Raw genomic sequence first — 24313 nt, forward strand, 5'->3', positions numbered from 1 at the left:
TTATATTAATTGATATTAATTATATTATATTTGTTATATTAGTTGGTATTTAAAAGTCAGAATATTTTTGAATATGTGTATATCAAAGCTTAAAGCATTGTGGCTTAATTATGGTATATAATTAGGAAAGTTCCAAGACTATTCAAAAGCATTGATGAGTTTATTATTTACTATTTTACTGTTTACTATATCTCCTTTTTGTGTGAATTGACCTACTGAAGTCAACAGAATTTAAATCTAATAAATTCAAAAATTTTAGAAAGCAAAAGCTGATAAAAAGTGAGTCATACGTGACAAGAATGTTCAATCTCTTTAAAAAATATCCATTTTCCCCCCTTAAGTATTGGTGCAAATTAAAAGAGATTTTAAGATCTTTAAGGCAACAAAATTCATTCATTCATTCATTCATTCATTCATTCATTCATTCATTCATTTATTCACAGCAGCTTGCAGGTATCTGAAGAGCTATTAGAAATCACTAACCATAATTTTCTAACCACAATAGCTTTTCTACGTGGGCACATGCTAACAGAGCTTCTCCCAGTTTGAGTAACCCGATACAGAATATTTGATCCCTTCTTAATTCTGATATGGCAGCAAGTGAGTAGGAATGGGGGGGGGAGCTGATCTCTGGGTAACAAGAATTAGAAGCTCACTTCCTGCCATATCTGTATATTGTATACTGTATACTACAAGCCAGAGCTGATCTCTTGTTTTTAGAAGCTTTACTTCTAGGCAAAGCTTGAAAAAAAAAATCTGATGATAAGAGATTATGTTGCTCATTAGAAACCAGTGAATGTTGCTGAGAAATCTTCTAAACAAATGAAATGTGGAACTTTTCATTTATCAGTGTTTTATCTCCTGGTTTGTTCTAATTCACTGTTTGCCTTCCAAGACTTTCATGCAGTTAGTAGGTAAATATACAGAATGGCAGTCAATGTGCAGTAGAATTGCATATCTCCTATTCGTAATAAATGAACACTTAAAGCAGACTAAAGTATTTCTAACCCACAGCATTAAAAAATTTACCTAGGTAATCCATGCTATATTAAAAATGCTTAAAGGGTTTCAATTTTCTGTGTTTGTCCTACGTGTCATTTCATGTACCAAACCTGCCCACGGAGAGTTAGGCTGGAAATCTGGAGTTTAACAGGAATTAAACCTTGCTTACAAAAGACTGTCTTGGATTCTTTACTAAAAATTCATTGGAAATCTGCCAATGATCTCATGGATTTATTTATTTATTTTAAACCAAAAAAAACATACATACAAATGGAATTGACAGTGCGTATGACTAGCAAGAATGGTATTACTGATTAGAATATCAAATTTACTCATGTAGTAATAATTTAGAAAAAATAGTGTTATTTACTGTGGATAACACAGAACAAGAAAAAGTTCAGTTTGCCATAATTTGTTTTTTAAATCTGACATTGTTTTAACTTTGTTGCCATTAAAAACTTATATAAAATACAATCAGCAAAAAAAGTTTGAACTACTTTATGGCAATTAATTATGTGAACCATTTCCCACCTCAAAATAAAAAAAAATTAGCTAACCAGATTAGCCTCACTATCATATAATAGCAGAAAAATCAATGAGTTTTGAGAAGAAATCATTACGTTGCAAGAGAGAAGATTTTCTAATTATGGAATGGGAATAAACACAAAAGGGGATAAACCATTCAGAATAAAAGCAACACAAAATGAAGCCACACAGAAGAATTGCAACGTCTTTTTAGACAAATAGAGAAAGAGCGAGAGAGAGAAAAAAAGATAACAATCTCATCTGAGTTTGGTTCAACTGCATAATTTAACAAGTGGTAGAATTCTGTATTCACAATATTCAGACAGTGTAGGTGATAGTGATTTAAATTTTTTTTTTTTGTTTGCACAATCTACCTACATGTTTTGCTATGTGAAAACTGCGGCTTTTTCTGTGTTCAGTAAGAGCTTGTTGTTTACCATACATAATGATTAAATGTTTATCATCTGTACAAGTTCCAGTTGTCTCTTGTTAAGTGAGACGTGGATCAATAGTTGCTCTGCAATTATTTGCTCATTGATAAAGCCTTCATTTCTTAAATGAAGTACATTTATCTGTAGTCTTGACAGGGATAAGAAAACAGTACACATCAGTTGGTTGCCTATCCTAGCATTAAGTGACTGGACATGGGTCAAAAAATGTCTAACTTTCCTTGTATTGGCATTTCACTTTACAAGCTGTTCCGATGGAGGCTCTGACAAATCATCCAGGCTGACTTCAAGTAAGGAAAGCTAGAAGGACAAATGGAAAATTTGGGGGAAAAGAAAACAAGGACTGGATTCCTGTGGATGTGGCTGTGGCTGCCAGAAAGAGGATACGCTAAATAAGAGAAAAGGTCAGGCATGCTTAAGCAAGAACAGCCCAAAGGAAAAAAAAAGTTCTTATTTTTTGTTAACTGTTTAAAAGAACACATTACAGGTAGTCCTCGACTCACAACAGTTCATTTAGTGACCGTTTGAAGTGACAACGGCACTGAACAAAGTGATTTGTATGACAGTTTCTCACACTTATGACCACTGGAGCATCCCCATGGTCATGTGATCAAAATTCTGATGCTTGGCAACTGACTCATATCTATGACGGTTGCAGTGTCCCGGGGTCATGTGATTGCCTTTTGCAACCTTCTGACGAGCAAAGTCAATGGGGAAGGCAGATTCATTTAACAACTGTGTTATTAACTTAACAACTGCAGTGATTCACTTAACAAGTGTGGCAAGACAGGTTGTAAAATGGAGCAAAATTCACTTAACAGTTCTCACTTAGCCAAATAAATTTTGGGCTCAATTGTGGTCATAAGTCAAGGACTACCTGTATAGCTTTGCAGTGACTGAATGATTGTGTCTCCCAGATTTGTTCCCTAGGGGTGTCTATGCTTTTGAAATGATTTAGGAGAAATTTGAATACCGCACACAATGTTTTCAGGTTTTTGTGCAAACATGGGAAAAAAAATAGCTACTCTATTAAGGTGTAGGTAACAGTTATATTGTATATACTTGCATGTATAAACCATCTGTGGATAAACTGACCTTCAAAAATTTTGTATGTTTTAATTTTCATAATTAGCTTATCCATATTTCTCATAATATTTTTGTTAAATATGCGAGAGCCTGCTTATCCACAGATGGGCTTATCCACAAGTATATAGGGGATATACTGGTACTTTAAAAAAATTATTATTACATATAGTCCCATCTGTAGATAAGACAAACCCACTTTTGGAGGTGTATTTTGGCTCCTAAAATTCTTGGCTTATCTATGAGTATATACAGTGTTTTTAACAATCATATTGTTATTGTTTTATTCTGTTTTGTTTTGTTTTATATTGTTTTCAGATTATTTTCTTTAACCTTTATAAAAAATATATTTTAGAAAAACAAACATCTGAGTTCAGAGAACAAAGTTGCACTGTATGATTTACAATTTGTTCCTCCATTAACATGAAGCCAAGTAGTTCAAAAAATAAGAGCTATGAATAATACCAGACATACTAAATGAACGAACATACTTGAAGTGGCTGATGAAAATGACAACACATAATAATTATTTAAAATAAATGTGAGCATTTTTCAGATATAATTCAGCTGTTCAGCTGTTTAGAATATCACTGAAGTATGAAGACTTGCTTTAAATATTTCATCACAGAGCAAGCTACATAACTCCTGAGACATTTCTGCTGCATTGCCTAACATGTGTGAAAATATCTTACGTGCAAAACTATGGCAAGAGGTGTTGTGCTATTCAGCTAGTAGTTAATTTATAAGAAAATAATAATTCCTCTATAACAGTAGTGTTTTTTATTCCCTAGTCATCAACATCTGGAAAGAGTCAGCAACCTCCAGTTCAGAGCTTTAAGATTAGCTGATGCTTAACTTTGTTTTATTTTTTTTAAAGATTTGTAGTTCTACAAAGTTGATGCATATAATTAACAAAACAGATTTTTAAAATAGATCTATATGGTATTATATTTAACAATATAGATGCAACATTAAAAATACCCAACAGATTTTTCAGGATTCCTAAATTCTCTGGATTGAAATTACACTGCTTTTAAAATGGAAAAAATTAATTCCATTCCTAGAGAGGTGAGCAGAAGGAAGTGAGGACAATTTTAGCAAGATCGGCCTTATCTGATTACTTGTCACCACCTTTCAACAAAGGATAGAACCACAGTTTTATCTATTGATTAAATGTGAAGATTCTTTTATACCTAGTAATGGTCTTGATCAGAGGTGAAATCCACTTACCTTCGCTGGTTTAGGGCCTCTTCTGCGCACGCACAGAACCTTCTGCACATGCGCAGATGGTTAAAAAATGGGACGTAATGACGTCCCGGCGGGTGGGCGGAACCTCCTGCCACTGGTACTACCGGTTCGGTGAGCCGGATAGGACTGGGGGGATTTCACCACTGGTCTTGATTTCTTGTAAATAGTAAATAGTTTGGCCTAGTGGTTAATCCACCAAGCTAGAAATCAAGAGATTGTGAGTTCTAGTCCTTTCTTAGATATAAAAGCCAGCTGGGTGACATTGGAATGGTCACTCTCTCTCAGCCCAATTCATCTCATAGGTTTCTTGTTGTTGTGAAAATAAGAGGAGGGTATGTTTGCTGCCTTGAGTTATTTATAAACATAATAAAGGTGAGTCCCCCTGGGGAGAAGGGCGGTATATAAGTTGAATTAATAAATAAATTAATAAAATAATAAAATAAATAAACTATCAGCACAGGTTATACAGTACATACATCAGCATGCTTCTATGAGTATAGCATTGCATATACTTCCAGAAGGATATAAAAACATATATTTCCCCCTTATGTTTGTGTTTTAAACTGATGTATCTCTCTGTGCATTTTGATTTAAATGCTCTTGGCTAAATCAGAGGCACGCAAGACATGGCTTTTCAGAAGTTGCTGAACTTTATTTCCAGCAGGCCCAGCCATAAAGGATCCTGACAAGGGATGCAGGGAGATGTAGTCCAACAACATCTCGGGTGAATCCGCCCACCATGGTTTATAAAAGGAACACAGGCAACATATTTATTTGGTCATGCCTGCCACAAGGAAAAATGAGATATGAAAGTCTGACGAGTAAGCCAGAGTTTTGGCAGAAAAGGATGTCATTGTATTTCAGGCAGGATTAAAAATAAATAAAAGCCTAAGTGAGTCTTTTGAGGCCAGACTTTTGAAAGCAGGACAAAATGCATCGCATACATCATTGGCCCGCAGTTGCTTTCAATGGCTAGAAAGTTATTTTTGCATTTAATTTTTTTGTATTTATTTATTTTTTTTGTATACAAAAAAAGTATACAATAACAATTTTCAACCATATGGTATTTTCAATAGAATATGCCATTTAATTCTGTTTCTTGTAATAATTTCTAACCAAACCAAGTCCTTTCTTAGCCACCAAACTAGATAAAATTAAAATGTGTATGTTTTCCTATCATCTCTCTCTCTTTCTCCCCCTCTCTCATCTGTCTGTCTGTCTCTCTCTCTTTATCATCTATCTATCTATCTATCTATCTATCTATCTATCTATCTATCTATCTATCTATCTATCTATCTATCTATCTATCTATCTATCTATCATCTATCATCTATCATCTATCATCTATCTATCTATCTATCTATCTATCTATCTATCTATCTATCTATCTATCTATCATCTATCTATCCATCTCTCCATCTCTCCTTCCTCTCCCTCCCTCCTGATCCTTATATCTATCTATTATCTAGCTATGTAGCTATGTAGCTATATTAGCTTTGTTAGTTGCAGTAGACTAATGTGGATACAAATTTTAATCAGTGCAGTCTCATGTTACTTGGAGAAGATCGCAGAATTCCAAGACGCTATGGTTTTTGGTAGTTAGAAAAGCACCCACAATGAGAGAGCTTTGCTGTGGAAGTTCCCTTGACCAGCAGCAAATAAAGCTTAGTTGCCTTGTTTGTCACAGCAATGCACAAGATGAACAAACAAACAAACAAACAAACAAGCCATTCCTCAACTTTCAACTAATTTTGTGCATAACCTATAAACCTATATAACCTATCTGTATAAAACCTGAATCTCAAACATGGCAGTTTTGTATGCCACCATTCTGTTTCCATATATAGATTGCCTACAGGAACTTAAGTTTTATTTTTTATTGCTTAAAAAAAAAGAACTTCAGACATCGCAAAGCAGAGCAGCAGCCTCAGGCATAGTCTGAAGTTCCAGCAATGAATCTATGCTTTTGGGAAAATGAAGTGGAAGCACGCTGGCATGATGGGGGCGAAGGTTAGGAAGGAACACCGCAAGCTTGCTTTCCAATAAGCAAATATTGGCATTTTGTAAGAATGCCTATCAGATGTTCATCCAACATTTGATATGGGTTTTCCTCTCTTTTGGAAGAACTCATCAAAATGGATATTGATTATGTATCATCATACTAAACAAAGAATAGATCAAATGGTGTATATAATCAATCACATACTTTAAAAAAATACATTAATTTAATTTAGGAGCTTTTTTTACTTTAAAAGTTGTTTAAATCCTACCTTTCTTTCAAATATATAAACAAGCTGTCATTTCATCAAGGGAAAGAATAAAAAGCAAAATTATAAAAACAAAATTGTATGCAGTTGTGAGGTTATTGTGAGGATAAGGAGAATTAAACACGTATCTCATCCTATCTTATCTATTCTTTTTGTTCTCAAGAGAGTCATTTTAAGGCCATGTCCTTAAAAACATTTTAACATTAGGTATTTTCAAGCACAGTTAGAAAGATCTGTAGATGAGCTTTGAGTGTGCCTCATCTGTGGATGAAAGTTGAGTGGCACATTATATCCTCTCCTATATAATCCTATAAAATAAAACATCAACAGTCAGCAAGTCATTTTAAGGCCACGAACTTAAGGAATGAACTAGAATTCTCTCTTCAGATGTTATATTTCTATTCTCATCTCATTCCATTGCATAATGGAAAACTTCATAATATATTGACTCATGCTGTTACTGAGAGATAATATATGTCCAAAGGAAAAAGACATGGTCCTGATCTGTTCAATTTTCAGGGAGTAATCTTGTTGATGGGTAGAGTGAGAGGGAGAGAATGGGAGAGAAAGAATAAGAAAGATGGACAGAGTTCTGAGCAATTTTATAAAATTTCTAATATTTTGCTGAGCTGGAAAGAATAAAACCAACCTGCATATACAGTTGGGAAAGGATTAAACAGCAGAACAAAGTCAATCTATTTTTATTTAAATAAAAATCAGATAATAAGGATACATACCTAAACTGAATAGCACCAAAAATTTGAGACACACAAATTCTCGTAGATCAAACTGCAGAGATCGTAGTTTAGCTACCAGCTCCTGTGCATGGCTCATGAGGCTGTTGAGAGTGGCCCCTGCTTGAGATGCGATTACGGAATAATCCACCTGTAAAAGAGCACCAGAATTTTGTTGACTGAACTTAACCAGGTACATCTTTTTTAGTTCATGCATTTGTAAATGGGTTGCAGTGCTGGGACACAAGGAGGACAAGGATAAATATATACATCTGCATATCGTTTTCAGTTCTGACCAGTTCCTTACCTGAAGAACTCTGAATCACACCCTTCAATTTTGATGAGAATTGTCATCACACATTCAGTGTGTGATGTTCTGAGTACTGAGACAGTAATATATACCTAGATCTATCATATCTATCTCTATATCTATCTATAGAATAGACTAGAATGAGCTGGAAGGGATCTTGGAGGTCTTCTAGTCCAGCCCCCTGCTCAAGCAGAAGAACCTATACCATTTCAGATAAGTGACTGTCTAGACTCTTCTTAAAAACATCCAGTGATACAGCGTCCACGATTTCTGGAAGCAAGTTGTTCCAGCAAGCTGGTTAATTGTCCTCACTGTTAGGAAGTTTCTCCTTAATTCCAGGTTGCTTCTCTCTTTGATTAGTTTCCAACCATTGTTTTTTGCCCTGCCCTCTGGTGCTTTGGAGAACAATTTGGCCCCCTCTTCTTTGTGGCAGCCCCTCAAATACTGGAATCCTGCTATCATGTCACCCCTAATTTGTCTGTCTGTCTGTCTGTCTGTCTGTCTGTCTGTCTGTCTGTCTATCTATCTATCTATCTATCTATCTATCTATCTATCTATCTATCTACCTATCCTCTATCTATCATTTAGTTGGCTTCCCAAAATGTAATCATCATTTCTGAGAAAAAGGATCAAATTGGCTAGATAACACTTGGCTTGGTTTTGTGACGTTATTGTGAGGATAAGAAGAATTAAATATGTATCTCATCCTATCTTATCTATACTTTTTGTTCTCAAGAGGCAGGCTGAAATAAAATCTTAGATAATTTCTAGTTAAACATACTGTGTACACATATACATGCCTCTTACTATCATACATTTTTTTTTAACTCCACATTTCATCTGTTAATATATTGTCTCATTTGTGTACACCACTCTGAGATTAAGTCCTCTATTTGTAAAACTATGACATGAATACTATTGCTTATGTAACCAGATTATATCATCCCAACTCAAAAGCAAAATATGAACAAGTTAGGGAATATCCTAAGGCTTGAACAAATATTAAAAATCAATAAACAGAAAAAAAAAACAACAATAAGGATTTGGTAATCGTAAAATCAACAGGAAAGTGTATTTTTGAGATATTTTTAAGAGAAATGCATAGCTGAATGACCAGGTAGTGAACGGGAGTATTTTGAACTACAACATTTTATTGCAGAATGAGTTATTTAAATCAACCTTCTACAACTTAATGAGTAACAAATGTGCTGGAGTTCAACTTCCAGAAATAAATAATTGTATATTAACTGGAGATATATTTATTTGGATGTTCTACTTAAATTATCTTCATGACAGTTCTTAAAGCTACTGTTCAAATCTATCAGGCTTCAATGTGATTGTCTGTCTTATCTTAAGACAATAGAAAGTGTGGTATTTTTTTCAAGTTAGAAAACCAAGATAATTGCATTTATCTTGGGGAATGAAAGCAAACTCAATGTTTTAAATTAAGTTTATGTTGAGGTACCTTTCTTCTCCCTTGTTCTTGTTCACGAACTATGGATGAAATCACATCTGAATATATAAAGGTTCACAAATTCATTTCCAGCATAAATAAATGATCCTAAATACTATGGCCATTTAATACCCTATTTGTCACCTGTAACTAACATGGAATTGCTGCAAAGACAGGCTTATATGCTGCCAATTTCCTCTCTGCAATTTGTTGGGAAAATATATTGGAAAGAGATTGTCCCTTGATATGGTGACCAATTATCGTATTTTTTGGAGTATAAGACACACCGGACTATAAGAAACACCTACCTTTTTTAGTGAGGAAAAGAAGAAAAAGAAATTTCCCTCTGCCTCTGAGCAATTTTGCCTTGTTGCAGCAAAGAGCAAACAGTCTGCTTTACTTTCATTTTCGTTTTCAGCATAGCTTGATTAGCACAAGGGGAAAAAACAAAACTGCTCCAGCAATTTTCTTCCTTGCAGCAAGCAGCAGAGCCCTGCAGAAAACAGCTGAGAGCAAATCAGCTGAGAGTTGGGAGGACCATCCAATCAACTTGTGCTAATTAGGCTGTGCTGAAGCTGAAAGGAGCTGTTTTTTCTTGCTGTTTGCTTGCAAGGAGGTAACTGCTGTGAGGCAGAGGCCAAAGGGTGGGGGCCAGTGGGTAGGTGGGGCTACATTCGGTGTATAAGACCGAAATTTCACCCGCTTTTGGGGGGAAAAAGGTGCGTCTTATACTCCGAAAAATACGGTATACTTTCTTACTTAGTTTATTTATATTGCATCTTTATTATTTTTATAAATAACTCCAAGGTGGTAGTTGTCTATTTAGATTCTCAATCATCCAGACCATGGTTGTCCTTCTGGATGCTTATTTAAGAGGCAACTGCATTTTCTGGTTTTTCCTTGAAGATGTTTCATTTCTCATCCAAGAAGTTTCTTCTGGATGTAACAACATCATAACTTATGCTGCAAGTCTTAATAATGTAGCTAGAACATAATTTCTTTGATAATAGAAGAAGCTTCTTGGATGAGAAGGGAAATGTCTTCAAGGAAAAACAAAGAAAGTCCAGTTGCCTTTTGAAAAAAACACCTTTGGGTAAAATATCTAATACTCCTTCCTCTTCCTATTTTCCCCTCCACAATAACCCTGTGAGGGGGGTTGGGGTAAGAGACAGTGACTAGCCTAACACCAACCAGCTAGCTTTTAGAAAAAATATCATCTTCTCTTTCTAATAATAAATCAAGATTTTCCAATGAAACTCATGAATACTGGAGCTGTATCCTTCCAATGTAAAGGGAAACCCCAATAGATAGATTCTTTTACCCGCTGCTTCTGGTGGACTCTTAGGCTCTAACTCCTCTTTCAGATGCATTTAATATTTGCCGAACCAGCAAATTTGTCTGGGAGGCAAGTCTTCATCTGCCACTCAGCCAGAGCCGACTGTATTAAATTTTTATATTTATTGACATTTCATTACCATAATTGACTGCGCTTGGTTCCCTGGTAGAAGGCACGGGGATGCCTCCTAAGCAGGAGAATTGGTCCCCTGAGTCAGATTTGCAATTAAAAACAAGGCAGAATGGATTTTTTTTATTGTGTAAATATGATGAGTTGAATTTTCAGCTTTAGCTGGAGAATACGGAGAGCCAAGAAAACCCTTTTTTCACGAGTGAGCAAAATTATGACTCAATGGAAAGATGACCCCCAAAGGTGTCAATCAGTTTATATAAACTCAACAGTGCATGAAAAGCCCCGGTTAATGTCTCTTAGAGTGGGGGTAGGGGGCTGGAGTTCCTGTTAAAGAGAATATTATTTCTGCTACCTAGTCAATGGCCTATTTGTCTATGAAAGAAACAAATCCTTTGGAGTGAATACTTAACTCAGAATGTACAATTGAAAATCATGGAGGGGAGGGAATGCAGGCTGAATCCTGATGTTGATCCAGAGAGGAATTTTACTCAGCTATTTAAGATTTATCCTTGACTGTACTCGTCGAACAATTCCTTCTAGAACAACTTCTGTGAGATGATTTGTATGTTATAAAATGGTCATTAACAGAAAAAGAGATTTGGATTGTTGTTCTGGGACCCCAAGAGACAATGTTGTAGAAGTTAGAGGATAATTCAGATTTTCCCTTTGAGATCTAAGAGGAATGACAACCTCAGAGTGGAAATGCAACACTAAAAATAGTTGGGATTTATAGGAGTTGCAGAACAATATATCTGGACTGTCACTGGCTGGAAAAATTGTACAGGTAGTCTTTGACTTACAACAGTTCATTTAGTGAACATTCAAAGTTACAACAGCACTGAGAAAAGTAACTTATGACTGTTTTTCACACTTGCAACCATTGCATCATCCTCATGGTGATGTTATCAAAATTCAGACACTTGGCAACTAACTCATATTTTAGATGGTTGCAGTGTCTTGGGATCATGTGATCACCTTTTGCGACCTTCTGACAAGCAAAGTCAATGGAGAAGCCAGATTCATGTAACAACTATGTTGCTAATTTAACAACTGCAGTGATTCATATAACAAATGTGACAACAAAGGTCGTAGATTGGGACAAAACTCACTTAACAAATGTCTCGCTTAGCAACAAAAATGTTGGGCTCAATTGTGGTCATAAGTCAAGAACTACCTGTTTTCATCTTACTACAATTCATCTTACTATCTTATAAGATGCATTCATCTTATAAGATACTAGCTCCCAGTTGTTAGGATGTATTAAGAAAATATCAAAGGAGTATGATATCAGATAGGCAAGGAACGGGTAATTACAAACTTCACCTATCTTACCCCTTTCCAAATTCCATCAAGGAAGGGTTTATAAAGTTGCTATGGACAGTAGAAGTGTGCTTCTAATTGTTAATAGTTTAATTGAAGGATGATAATGATTATACTGATACGTTGTTAGAAAATTATTTCCCTAGAATAAACCGAAGTGGGAATTGGAAGTTAAAATTAATGATCCATGTAGTTAATGAGAAAGTAGTACTTTATTTAATTATTTCTTGAATCAATCTATATATCACTCTCCATATATTTCTTGTAATAAAAATAAGAACTAACTTGAGACAAATCCATATTTGTGCTTATTTCATTGTTTTTATCTGTGATTTGGTTTCTTATGGTTGCACATTTATAAAATAATCAGCTTCTTGACACTTTGACCAATACCTGGGTTTGGAATAGGACTATTTCATAAATAATTTCATGTGTTTGATTACTTAATGTATTTTTGGTTCATTTTAAAGTTGTGCAGTTTTTCTCTTTTACCCCAAAGCAGTTTGGAATATAGTATTTTTGGAGGCTTTCTCCTTTTGACAAATAATTTCAATTCAGAAAAAATTAATTCATTATTCCATAAAGTCAAGTCTGCATTTCAAGAATATATTATGCAAATTATTTAAATTATACAAAAATTTTTTTCCAAGAAATATTTTTTTTAAAAAAATTACATTTTAATTTACAAAAATATTTCCAGCAAATAGTTTGTGGGAACAAAGCAAAGTCTTTTCAAACCTTTTTTGTGAAAAAGAGTTCAGTCTATATAGGGATACATCCTACACAGAGACAGCAGGCAGAATGAAATCAGCTTTCATTAAATTAATTAAAATTTTGATGACTTGTACAATATACGATGCCTGTCATTTTAACATGATATGCCAATAACAGAAGATAATGAATTAAGTTCTGCGCAGACCTCTCCCTCTGGATGATGTTAGAGAGGTTGCTAATTAGTTCTAATATGCAAATAGTAAAACTGATAACTCTTCAAAGTGATATAAAACATCTAGTATGTTTATGGACTGTGACTATATCAAGAGAGAAATTAAAAAAAAAAAACAACCTAGCCCCTACTATACACTTGTATTCCACCTCATGAAATGAAGGTTGGTATAAAATTGTTAATCTGTATGTAGGCTTCCTTTGTTTATACGTAACTAGATGGATATATCCATAGCTCCTGTTTTGATAATTTTTATTTTATTTAACAATTTTAAATCTCTCCTTTTCAGAGAGAACTTTCTTCATTTCAGCTGCACAAGGACAACTGAGCTGAGGAAATGTGACTAATTCAAAGTTATCTAGTATACCTCTATGATGAAGGGTAGATTTGAGTCTGGCTCATTAAAATGGATCATTAAAATTAACCCCAATTCTTTACATAAAGCTGTTTTGTCTATAGTGTCAATTTGGTAAAGCAAACAGCATCACACTAGCCACGTAAGAAAACTGATGGCAAAAAAATCCCTCAGATGCAGATACCAAGCACAGTGGGTTCATCCTGCAACTCAGTTCTATTATCTAAACAAAATAAAGCTTGCCATTGCAAAGAGTGCCTATGATAGTTCTTGCCAGGTGCTAGGACTAGATTTAGAGATAGCAGTCCCATGAAACAGGACTTGGGGGGGGGGGGGCTTTTCTGTTCTTCTTATCTGCTTGATTATGGGCTCGACAGCTGAAACAAACAGTGTGAACAGTTCATCATTATTTCGAAAGTTGGCAGCAATGTATGGTCAGCCTCGTGTGAACATTTGTTGGTATGCATGTAACCTTTGGGGATATTGAGAGTGTCGGTGGCTATTCCAAAATGGCACACATGTGATCAGATCCATGCATACCAAATCATATGGCAGAGATAAATCTTGCATGCCTAGAAACATGGGGTACAAGGGTAGTAAGAAATCAGCTATTTCAGAATGAAACAAAAGGAAGAAAATCGCTTCTCTCTTGGGGGACCATTTGTTCGAAGGCTGGCCCTGCCAGAGGTGGGAAAAGGAGGAGTTTTATTCTCAAAACTACAACAGTGGTTGTATACCTCTACAAGAATAACAGTGGTTGAACTAAGTTATGCCGTGAAGCATAACTTTACTATGGGACCTGTGTAAGATCTATCTTACTAAAGTTAATCAACAAGTCAAGCATGTTACATGCACTATAGTCTGAAGAGATTTATCGCCATAAGACACTGGCAAAGGATATGAAAGCTGCTATACCAGCACAATGTCAGCTGGCACCATTTTGCAAGAAGAAAAAAACATTTACACACTCGCCATGGCATATGGGCCAATTTACCATCCAGTTTGACTAAAGAGACCTGTCGTGCATGCGTTTATTTATGGATTGGCCCGGGAACAAAATTTAAGAGGTAAGATCTGGTCTAATGCACAGTAAAGCATTCTGTAGATCTTCCAACAACCTAGAATGGTGTAAAGAAAAGGTGAAACATGGCGAAGTTTTATAATGTATTCTTTGAAGATTGGATTGTGTGTATGTGATTTTGTGTGTATATTGGAAGGTCTGATTATTAAGTTAGAGGAATGCTAGGCATTTATAAAGAGCAAGGATCTTTATTCCCAGATTCCTTGCACATTTTGATAAAGAAATAACAGGGATGAAAACAAACCAAGTTGAGCTGGGATTCCTCTCAGAGTAATAAGAGTAGCAACTGTGTAGTAAATGTGGCATCTGCTGATTCAACCTTTCCGGGACGCCCATAGCTGATAATAGGGAAATGCTAATAGAAGATTGCCATTCTGACAACTGCACTGGCATTATACTCTGCAATTTGGAGAAGAGTTTTGAAGGGCCCATGATAGTTGAAAGCTCGCTCCAGTATGAATGTGGAATGTGCATTTCACAAAGAACAGAACCCCTTTTTGAAATTCAGAAATGGTCACTGCAAATGGCAGTGTTTATTGTAGCAGTGGTAATGAGGGAGAGTGGTCTATGTGTTGACCCACATTCCTGTTCATCAATCCCTGGAAGTTTCTCAAGATTGCATTGCCAAAACTATCTTTAAAGAAAAAAAATTAAAATGTATTTTTAACGAAATCTTTAAACAAATAAAATGGATATTCCTATTAAAACTCTGAAATACAAGCAGCAAAATGAAAAGTGGGACTTTAATCATTTTGGTCTTGCGCATTTGGTGAAAACAACATCTGTCACTATCACAAATCCAATGTGTTTTTATTCCCCCACTCCAAAAAAAGGTTTTAAAAATCCATGTCACTGTGTAAATGTTGCCTGTCCCTAATTTAATATCAGATCGGGTGGGGTAAGGGATGCAAAATTTGATTTCAAGGAACACCTGAAAGGTCATAATTCTTAATGTTAAAATTAGTATATTAAATTTGCTTATTTCCTCTTCCATTCCCATCCTTCTTTCCATTTGTATTTATAATTAAATTTTAAGTTTATGAAAGAGATTATAGGATGACTAAAATTGAAAATGAAATCTGCGCAGCCTTCAAGGTTACTGTGATGAATGCCATCAGAAACATATGTGATGTTGGGTTGAAAATAGCTTGACAAGGCAGGGCCAAAAGTGAAGCTAGTCCAATCTAGACATGATTTTGATTTAACTGGAGACTGTATCTCTGCCTAGGAATAAAAAAAACAAACATTTCTAAAGATTCCTTGAGTTTACAGTCAGTGCTTGTGCCTATTATTTAAATGTGACTAAATGCTGTATGATGTTGTAGAAATCCATATTCCTTTATTAATGGTTTTGAAAGTGATGTGTGGAACTACCTGGCAGTGTATTTTATTTGAATAAAAAACTTCATAGCTCTTGGAAAATTGTCCCATACAGTACAATTTCTGAGGCCATCATTTTTGGTTTTATAGATTACAGCTGGGTTGGGACAACATCTCCCAGAGTTCCCAACCAGAACTGGTTGGGAATTTGAGGCACTGTAATTGCATCATGTCTAGAGAGTATTTGGTTTGGGAAAGTTATAAAACTTTATTGATTGATTGATTTGATTTCTATAGACACCGAGAATCGTTTGCTGAGATGGGCGGCTATAGAAATTGAATAAATAAATAAATAAATAAATAAATCTTTCCTAAAAAAAAGAGGTGTTCAGCTTCCACCAGCTCAAGAACCATAGCTTGCTTTGCATGCCACATTGGGGGTTGCACTCCAAAACTCCAAAAATTACATCCCATTTTGGGAAAGGGCTTCATGAGTTTTAGGGGGTGACATGCTGCCTTAAGCTTTTCAAGGATCAAAAGACCCATTTCAATTTAAAATATTTTTTTATCACATCTTTATTATTTTTATAAATAACCCAAGGCAGCGAACATACCTAATATTTCTTCCTCATCCTATTTTCCTCACAACAATAACTCTGTTAGGTGGATTAAGCTGAAATAGTGTGAATGGCCCAGGTCATCCAGCTGGCTTTCATAACTAAGGCAGGACTAGAACTCACAGTCTCCTGGTTTCTAGGCTGACACCTTCACCACTACACCAGACAGGCTCTCTATGGACAAACTTTTGAAATAGTCATTTCTCTAGTCAATTAAGTTTTGTTTTCATATTTCAAAAGAGGATGCGGGACTCACTGGGTAAAGTTGCTGCAGAATCTTAATTGAATAAAACAATTCAAAACCTGGCTATCAATTTGGGCCATTTCCCCCTTCAATCCAGGCTCTAATGAGCATAACGAGTGTAAGGACAGAAAGGCCTAATTTAATTTATTATTTTTTGGATATTATTAATCATGGTTTATAAAACACAAGCAAATTTTGTGTCCATGTCTTCCTCTCTTGCTTTTCTTTCCCACCTGGTAGTTTCTGAGCTTTATTGCATTATATCAATATTTCTTATTGCATCTGAACTTTAGAACTTTGACTAGACAATCCTTGCCCCATTGGGTTGTCCTTTCAGACACGTTTTCTTACAGAAACAGACAAACAGAATGACTGTGAGTAATTCTCTAAAAAACAATGGAGAGAGAGAATAAGTGGCCCAAGTGACTCATGTCTAAGATGGGACTAGAATTCATAGTCTCCTGGCTTCTAGCCTGGTGCCTTAACCACTAGACCTACTGACTCTCTTATCCCTTCAATTCCCCTCCCTCCACAAAAGGGCCCACATTTTCGGGGGCGCACTGAAGCATATTGTTTATTGACATCAATGAGTTTTTAAACAGCTTAATTTTGACCATGGCCATAGTTAATGAAGCTGCGATCAAAGGGTTGAACTCACCTGCTTCATATATAACGTATGTCTCCTTTACCTAATGTAGAGCACATACAACAATCCATATAAATGCAAACAAATGGCTTACATGGTTTAAATTAGGGCTAAGACTCTCTATGTAAATTTTGGAGAGCAATTGAATAATGTGGATTGCAGTCAAAACAAGCAACTGTTTCCTCGTATGTATTTAAATTGAGGCAGTTTAGGTTTCAGCTACTTAAATGCCAGTGGACCATCATTTGGTTTCACTTTGAATCAGAAATAAAATGCACAAAATGCACTCTGCCTTCCCATGACACTGTACATTCTTTTCCATTAGAGTTATAATAAATGTTCAAAGGGTAAGGTTTTGATTTAATTTGCCTTGTCACTCTCATTTATTTTACTTGAAAATTACAAATGAGTATGGCCACGACACAAGGATGTTCTCTTGTGACAACCTATCAAGCTCTGTAGTGCTCTGAAGCGGGCTGCATTCATTTTATTCAGGACGGTAGAAGGGAACTTCCTGAAGAAATGGATTCTAGAGGACATTTGTTTTCACTTTTAAAGCTGTTTCTGATTCCCTAATTGGGTCTGCCTTTCTCTCGCATACTCAAACAAGCCTTCGATTTCTGATAACACAAATGTCCTAACTTTATCCCATTGTTTGAGCACCCGACTACGCTTCATTTGAGGTGCTTGAGACAATGGTACCATAGAGTAGAATAATGTAGATGGGTTGGGTGCACCCCACATTTGAAGCAATTAGGTAAGTGAATAAGAAATTCTGTGAACGCTCTATGATTGATCTTACCTAAACGAGTTGTGCACACTGAACAGATGGGTAAATATTCTTAACTTCTCCTAATTTATCCAGTCTTTTGATAGCCGTGGAGAAGAGCCGTCCGTGGTGCTGACAGCTTTCTTCTGACCACCAGACCTTCTGCTCAGTCTCATCTCTAATTGTAAGATTTGTGTCAGCGCTGCATGTTTGATTTTCAGCGTGTTTTCGCTCTCTTTATGCTTTAGAAATTTTTGCCTGTAATGTACTTGAACGGAACTCTGTATTCCATTCAAAATTCTGTATTTGTTGAGCGGGGATACGAGAAGGGATCTTGAAGAAAATATAAAGATTCCTAAGCTGTAAGTTATATAAATTAAACACTTCCACAAGATTTTCCTTCAGTACTTATTATCACAAATGATCTAATCTAGCCTTGTCTGCCCTGAACGTTGTTTTCCCAGGAGAGCATATTATCTGCTTTAAATTCAGCTAAACTAATTTTTTTTCTTTAAGAGATGTACAATTAGCAAAGGGTTAGCCTGATCCATGACTTACTTGACATAAATTCATAGAAATAAAGGGAAATTACCATTTATCTCAGTTTTGTTTCTTCTAGCTCCAGGCTTTTGCTAACAAATTTCATCCTCTTTATCTTTCATATGAAAACAGTTAAAAATAATATATATATATATATATATATATATATATATATATATATATATATATATATATATATATATATATATATATATTTATTTATTTTATGTGTAAAATTTATCATTGGGACAGGCACAGAGAACACTTTCCATTTCACTAATACTCTGCTGGAACCTATATCTCCGTTCAGTGGAAAATGCTTTCAGTGTGACCCAGCAGTCTTTCTGATCTGTTTAAAATCTGTCTATTTGCAAAGTCATTAATAATAATAAAAAAAACTCAGCAATTTTATATGCAAACTTACTTGTTGCCCAGTGACTAGAAGGATGGAGCCTTCCTTCCCATGTACCACTTGCCGATAAATATGATCTAGAATTAAGAGTTCACTCCAACAGTTCTGAAGGAGCTTCATTTGGTCATCAACCTATGTGCCAAAACAAAGAAACAAACAAAAGAATACCTTGGGGTTATTGCTGTTGCTCTCTTTTGATTTTTTTTTTTAAAATCATGCACTTTGGCCACCATTTAAAGAGTACAAAAAACTCATTGGGAGATACTTTCACATAAACTCCCTCATGCTGCTGCTGTAATACCTTGCAACTGTATTAGTAAGTTTTTACTGCAACCGCCCATTCTGTGAAAGCATTTATTTTCTACAAAAGGGCACTGAAGTTGAGGTAAGACTTTAAAGGTGAAATCATTTTCCCAATTGGGATAAGTCCTATTGAGTTTTATAGGTCCCCCCCACCCCCCTGAGAAGATACAGACTTCTATTGCAGTATCATGAAATGAATGGATACTAAATTTTCGTGAGAGTTCATATTTCCAGTCTACAGCCTCCAGGTATTTTACCAATTTTCAGTGGGTTATTTTTGTATTTTCCCCTACTGAACAAACTTTGGCATTCAGCTGAGTCTGCTTAGTCTCGCTCTTATGCAAGGATGTACTATGGAAGCAATGCCACTGATAGCCAAGTAGGAGAAGGAATTATCTCTTTTCTCTGAAAATAAATCTATCTTAGAACTAGTTCAAGGTAGCTAATAAGATCAATAATGAAAACCACAAAAATGATTCAATTGCGGAGGGACACAGCATAAAACAGAAATAAACGATATACTGTAAAAATGACATTGAAAGGAAGAATTAATGTAAATTAATATCTCAAAAGACCAATATAAAATAGCATCAATAAATCCCCAGCATTTTCATTACAAGCTTCAGCTTTTTATCTCACAAATCAAAGACCATCCTGAAAAAGAAATAGACTTTGCCAACCAGTAACATTTCATAACAGACCGGATAAGTTGAATTTCCTTTAATGAATCAATTATTCTTGCATTCTTGATAAATGTAAACAAGTTATGTCAATTAAGTATTAATTTCAGAAAAAAACCCAACTTGTTTTACTAATGTACTTTTGTTCTAGGTTTGTATATAACGTAATTTATGGTTCAAGGAATGATCTATTTAATTAACAGTATTTCATAGTTTTGTAAACCTCTTTAAGAATTGATTTCAGTAAAATGCCGTGTTAAAAAAAAAGTCAGAATAAACTTTGTATAATAAAAAAAAGAGAACTTAAGGAACAATGAACCTTAAAAGTGAATTACTGTTTGGCACTTTGTGAATGTGTTGGTTTGGCCGAATCAATGAAATAAGAGAACAAAGTGAAAAGACAAAACAATTAAAACACAAGTAACATAAAAATATGCTTGATAAAAAGCAACAATATTTGTCAGACATATAAAATTTTTAGTAGTGACACAAAAATACCACTAATATTTTATTTTTAAAAATTTAACTATAAATTGTTATTTTGTAATGTGTTTTATAACGTATAAAGTATCTACTTTCCAAAATGATTAAAATACATTGATTAAAAATGTCATAGACATCTTTATTGCTGTTTTAAACTGTTTTTATCATTAGACTTAATCTTTGTAAGAAGCACAGAGGCTTGTACAAGTGGGAAACTGCTGAAATTGAACAATTTAATAAATAAATATTAGTCATTTATTTATTTAGTCATTTGTGCATTTATTTACATAGTACTGAAGCTCAGTACTTCAATTTCTAAAGTTGTAGTATTATCTTTGTGTGTGTGTGTGTGTGTGTGTGTGTGTATTTTCAGAGAAGGGAGCCATAATGTTATTTACTATTTTAGAGATTCACAGAATCAACAAACCTTTTCCCAAGGGAATTTATTAAACATTGGGAATATGATTTTTTCACAGACATATAGAACATCTATTATAAATATTCCTATTGGTATTTGAATATGCATATTTATCCTGGTGGAATGTGTATTTTTTTTTATGAAGTGCAGAACTATCACCTGGTAGCTTTAAGTAGAGTTTTAGGAATGCTTACTATAACAGTAAACTTAAACTTCAGAATAGGATCAGTCAACTCGACACCATTTAAGCACTGGATCTGCCTTGTGGCACTTTAATGCAACATCATAATTAATTGCAAGAGGTGGCAGCCAGTAGAGGAAGCTGCCATAGCCTCTATTGAGAGATTGAATCAAACACTGTTTCTCGATCTTTAAAAACGAGTAAAAGGCACTTCCAGGAGACTTAGTACACTTTGAAGAGAGGTGGTGCAAAGTGATACATTGGTAAATGATGGAAAACTGTGATCTGAAGCTAGCTTCTTCTTTTGCTGGAATTCTTTCTTGAACCATCCAATCAATTGTACAAGGAACAATTTTGTGTCCATAGCATTTAAAACTTTTAAAGCTAAAATGCCAAGGATCTTGCTGTAAGATAAGAGATAAGATAAGATGACCTTTACTGCCATTTTTTTTTTACCGTGAACACACTGGCATACATTAAAAATGATATTCTGTTATCTGCTCTCGAATGAAAGTATACATACCCATACATAACACATGTATACACATGCTATATACATTAATACACACAGAGAGACATACAGACATATACATACATATAGACATACATATATGTACACACACACACACACACACACACATTAATCACTGTCCATTTTGAATATGTAGCAGAAAGAGGTAATTTAAGAATTCACAAGGTTGATGCTATATGGAACAAAACTGACTGAATCTAGTTGTTCTGCTTCAGATACTACGAAGCCTCCTCCCAGAAGGTAACAAGGAAAACAGGTCGTGAAGAGGATGTGTCGTGTCCCAAACAATCCTGTGGACCCTGTTCAAGCATCACTTATGTGCCATGTCCTGGATAGAAGGAAGTGAACTACCAATAATCTTTTCTGCCATCCTCACCACTCTCTGCACTGCCTTCTCATGCTGGTTGCTGTATGCTGTGTAATGTTATGCCTACAAGGCTACTTATATGTTGGAAGCTGTTCAGACTAAATTCTTCAGGTCTCTACTTCGAGCTCCCTGCATTGTAGCAAATGCAATTCTTCAGCTTGAACTCAGCTGCTTTTCAGTGGAGGCTGAATTATTACCCTGCTGGCTGAAGTATAGGCTTAAACAAACTTGGGCCAGTCTGTGCTGAATCTGTTTTATTAGTTTTTGTAAGCAGATACAGCCTCCCTGAAAGAAACAAATAATGGATAACCTGGCTCATTGGCACTCCAGTCAGTATCTGTGCTAGGCTTGAATAAAGCCAGGAGAATGCTCAGACAAAGAATTATCATTTAATAAAGAGATAGAATCATTATTCCCTAATATTTATACTATTTATTCATTCTGGCTTTTACATTGGCACATCTAAATGGTACTGTTGGCTAGATAAATCTATCTCAGCATCTACTTCTGTCTTACTATTGCAGCACCATTGAGAGTGTCCTGACATACAGCATTCTTACATGGTGTGGGAGCAGCTCTGCAGCAGACAAAAAAGCTCTACAGAGAATCATTAAAACTGCCCAGAATATCATCGGACTCCAGCTACCAGCCCTGTACGACATCTTTGAATCTCGCTGTTTGAGAAAGTTGCATAACATTCTCAGAGACTCTTCCCATCCTGCTTACAATCTTTTTGGACTGTTGCCTTCTGGCAGAAGATACAGAACGATTAAAACTCGGAAAATTATTATTTAATTTAACCTAAGTAAAGAACAATCCATTTGGTGTAGTGATTACAATATTAGAAACCGGGAAAGTAGTTCAGCTTTAGGCACAAAGCCAACTGGATAACCTTGAGCCAGTCACTTTCTCTTAGCCCTAGGAAGGAGGCAATGGCAAATTACTTCTGAAAAATCTTGCCAAGAAAACTCCAAGGACTTCTTGTCTGGATATGTCCCAAAGGTGCATTTTCAAAAGGCAACTAGACTTTCTTTATTTTCCTTGAAGACCTTCAGAACTTAAGAAGCTTCTTGGATGAGAAGCGAAATGTCTTGAAGGAAAACAAAGAAAGTCCAGTTGCTTTGGTTGTTCCAAAGGACAACCATGACCTGGATGACTGAGAATCTCCATAGTCATTTGTCTGGACATGATTGAATGGAAAAATAAAGATAAAGTAACTATAAATTATCACACTGGGTTTAGCAGCACCACGCAGTCTAACTGTCAAAGGATCATGTGAGTTTTCAACAGCATGTAGTATAGTCTCCAGCACAGAAATTTATTTTCATTACTTTACCCTCCACTGTGGCATACCAGTCATATCCCACTTTGACAATACAGTTGGATGAAAGAAAGAAGAGTGGGAGATAGCAAGATGGATCCATGATAAGTCAAAGTGTAGCCTGTGTTATCACAGGAACAACCTTGGTCTTCCCCCATACTATAGGAATATAATAATAATTCATTTCTACATAGAGAACAGAACAAGGTTGAACCTATATTTTTCAAAGACAACATTTGTTTTGCTCTGTCCAGTTGCATTTTTTTGGTCTCTCTCTATCTCTTGTGCCTGTCTTAACAAAGCCACCAGCTATCTGGAAGAGAAGACTGCAATCAGGCCTTGTCAAAAAAGGATGAATCCCAGGTCCTCAACCTCTCTTCCCCAAATGTCCTCTCAATTTTAGTTTAGAACACTTTTCTGTGCCTTTTTATTGAAGGTTGAAGATAAATTATAACTATATTTAAGACTGATAGTTGACAGGTTAGGAATAAACAGAGCTGTCTATCTACAGCATGTTCCAAAATATATCTTGCAACAAAATGCAGTGCATGCTGCACACACACACACACACACACACACAGAGTGTGTGTGTGTGTGTATGTGTGCTGTGCAGCAATCTCAACTTAAAGGGTAAAATATGATCACAACAGCCTGGTATTTGATTATTGCCTGTTGGGAACACCTAAAACAAAATGTGTTTCCTAGGATTGTGTGTCAGTTGTGAAGGTTAGCTTCATAACCCTATTCGGACCGTATTCGGACCATTGCAGCTCTCCCCTCTCTCTTCTTCAAATCTCAGTAATCAATATTACTAGGCTAATGTCATTCCTACACATAGTTAAGACTAAGAAACCTATGCCATATTGGTTAGGAGCAGAGGTGGGTTTCAGCAGGTTCTGACCAGTTCTGGAGAACCGGTAGCGGAAATTTTGAGTAGTTCGGAGAACTGGTAAATACCACCTCTGACTGGCCCCACCACCATCTATACTCTGCCTCCTGAGTCCCAGCTAATCAGAAGAAAATGGGGATTTTGCAGTAACCTTCCCCTGCCATGCCCACCAAGCCATGCCATGCCCACCAAGCCACACCCACAGAACCGGTAGTAAAAAACCCACCACTAGTTAGGAGTACTTTTATTAAAACAGTCAGTCACAGAATCTAAATGTGTTTCTTCTTCTCCCTCACTTTATCTTTGTAAAAACTGGGGATGAGTGTGAATTATGGAAGATTATAGTGTAG

At 35.6% G+C, this 24313-nt stretch overlaps 1 protein-coding gene across 2 annotated transcripts in view; it reads right to left on the reverse strand.

Annotated features, from left to right (window-relative positions):
• NR5A2 (nuclear receptor subfamily 5 group A member 2) overlaps nt 1-24313 on the reverse strand; it is a 118734-nt gene that overhangs the window by 17378 nt on the left and 77043 nt on the right. For both annotated transcript variants that reach the window (XM_034437438.3, XM_034437440.3), the window contains exons 5-6: nt 18802-18921; nt 7312-7459 (exon numbers count right to left, since the gene is read on the reverse strand). In XM_034437438.3, coding sequence (XP_034293329.1) covers nt 7312-7459; nt 18802-18921 — 268 coding nt within the window. The remainder of the gene's footprint in view (nt 1-7311; nt 7460-18801; nt 18922-24313) is intronic.

The sequence above is a fragment of the Pantherophis guttatus genome, chromosome 3 (assembly GCF_059756535.1).
Source record: "Pantherophis guttatus breed Tessera chromosome 3, ASM5975653v1, whole genome shotgun sequence".
NCBI lineage: Eukaryota > Metazoa > Chordata > Lepidosauria > Squamata > Colubridae > Pantherophis > Pantherophis guttatus.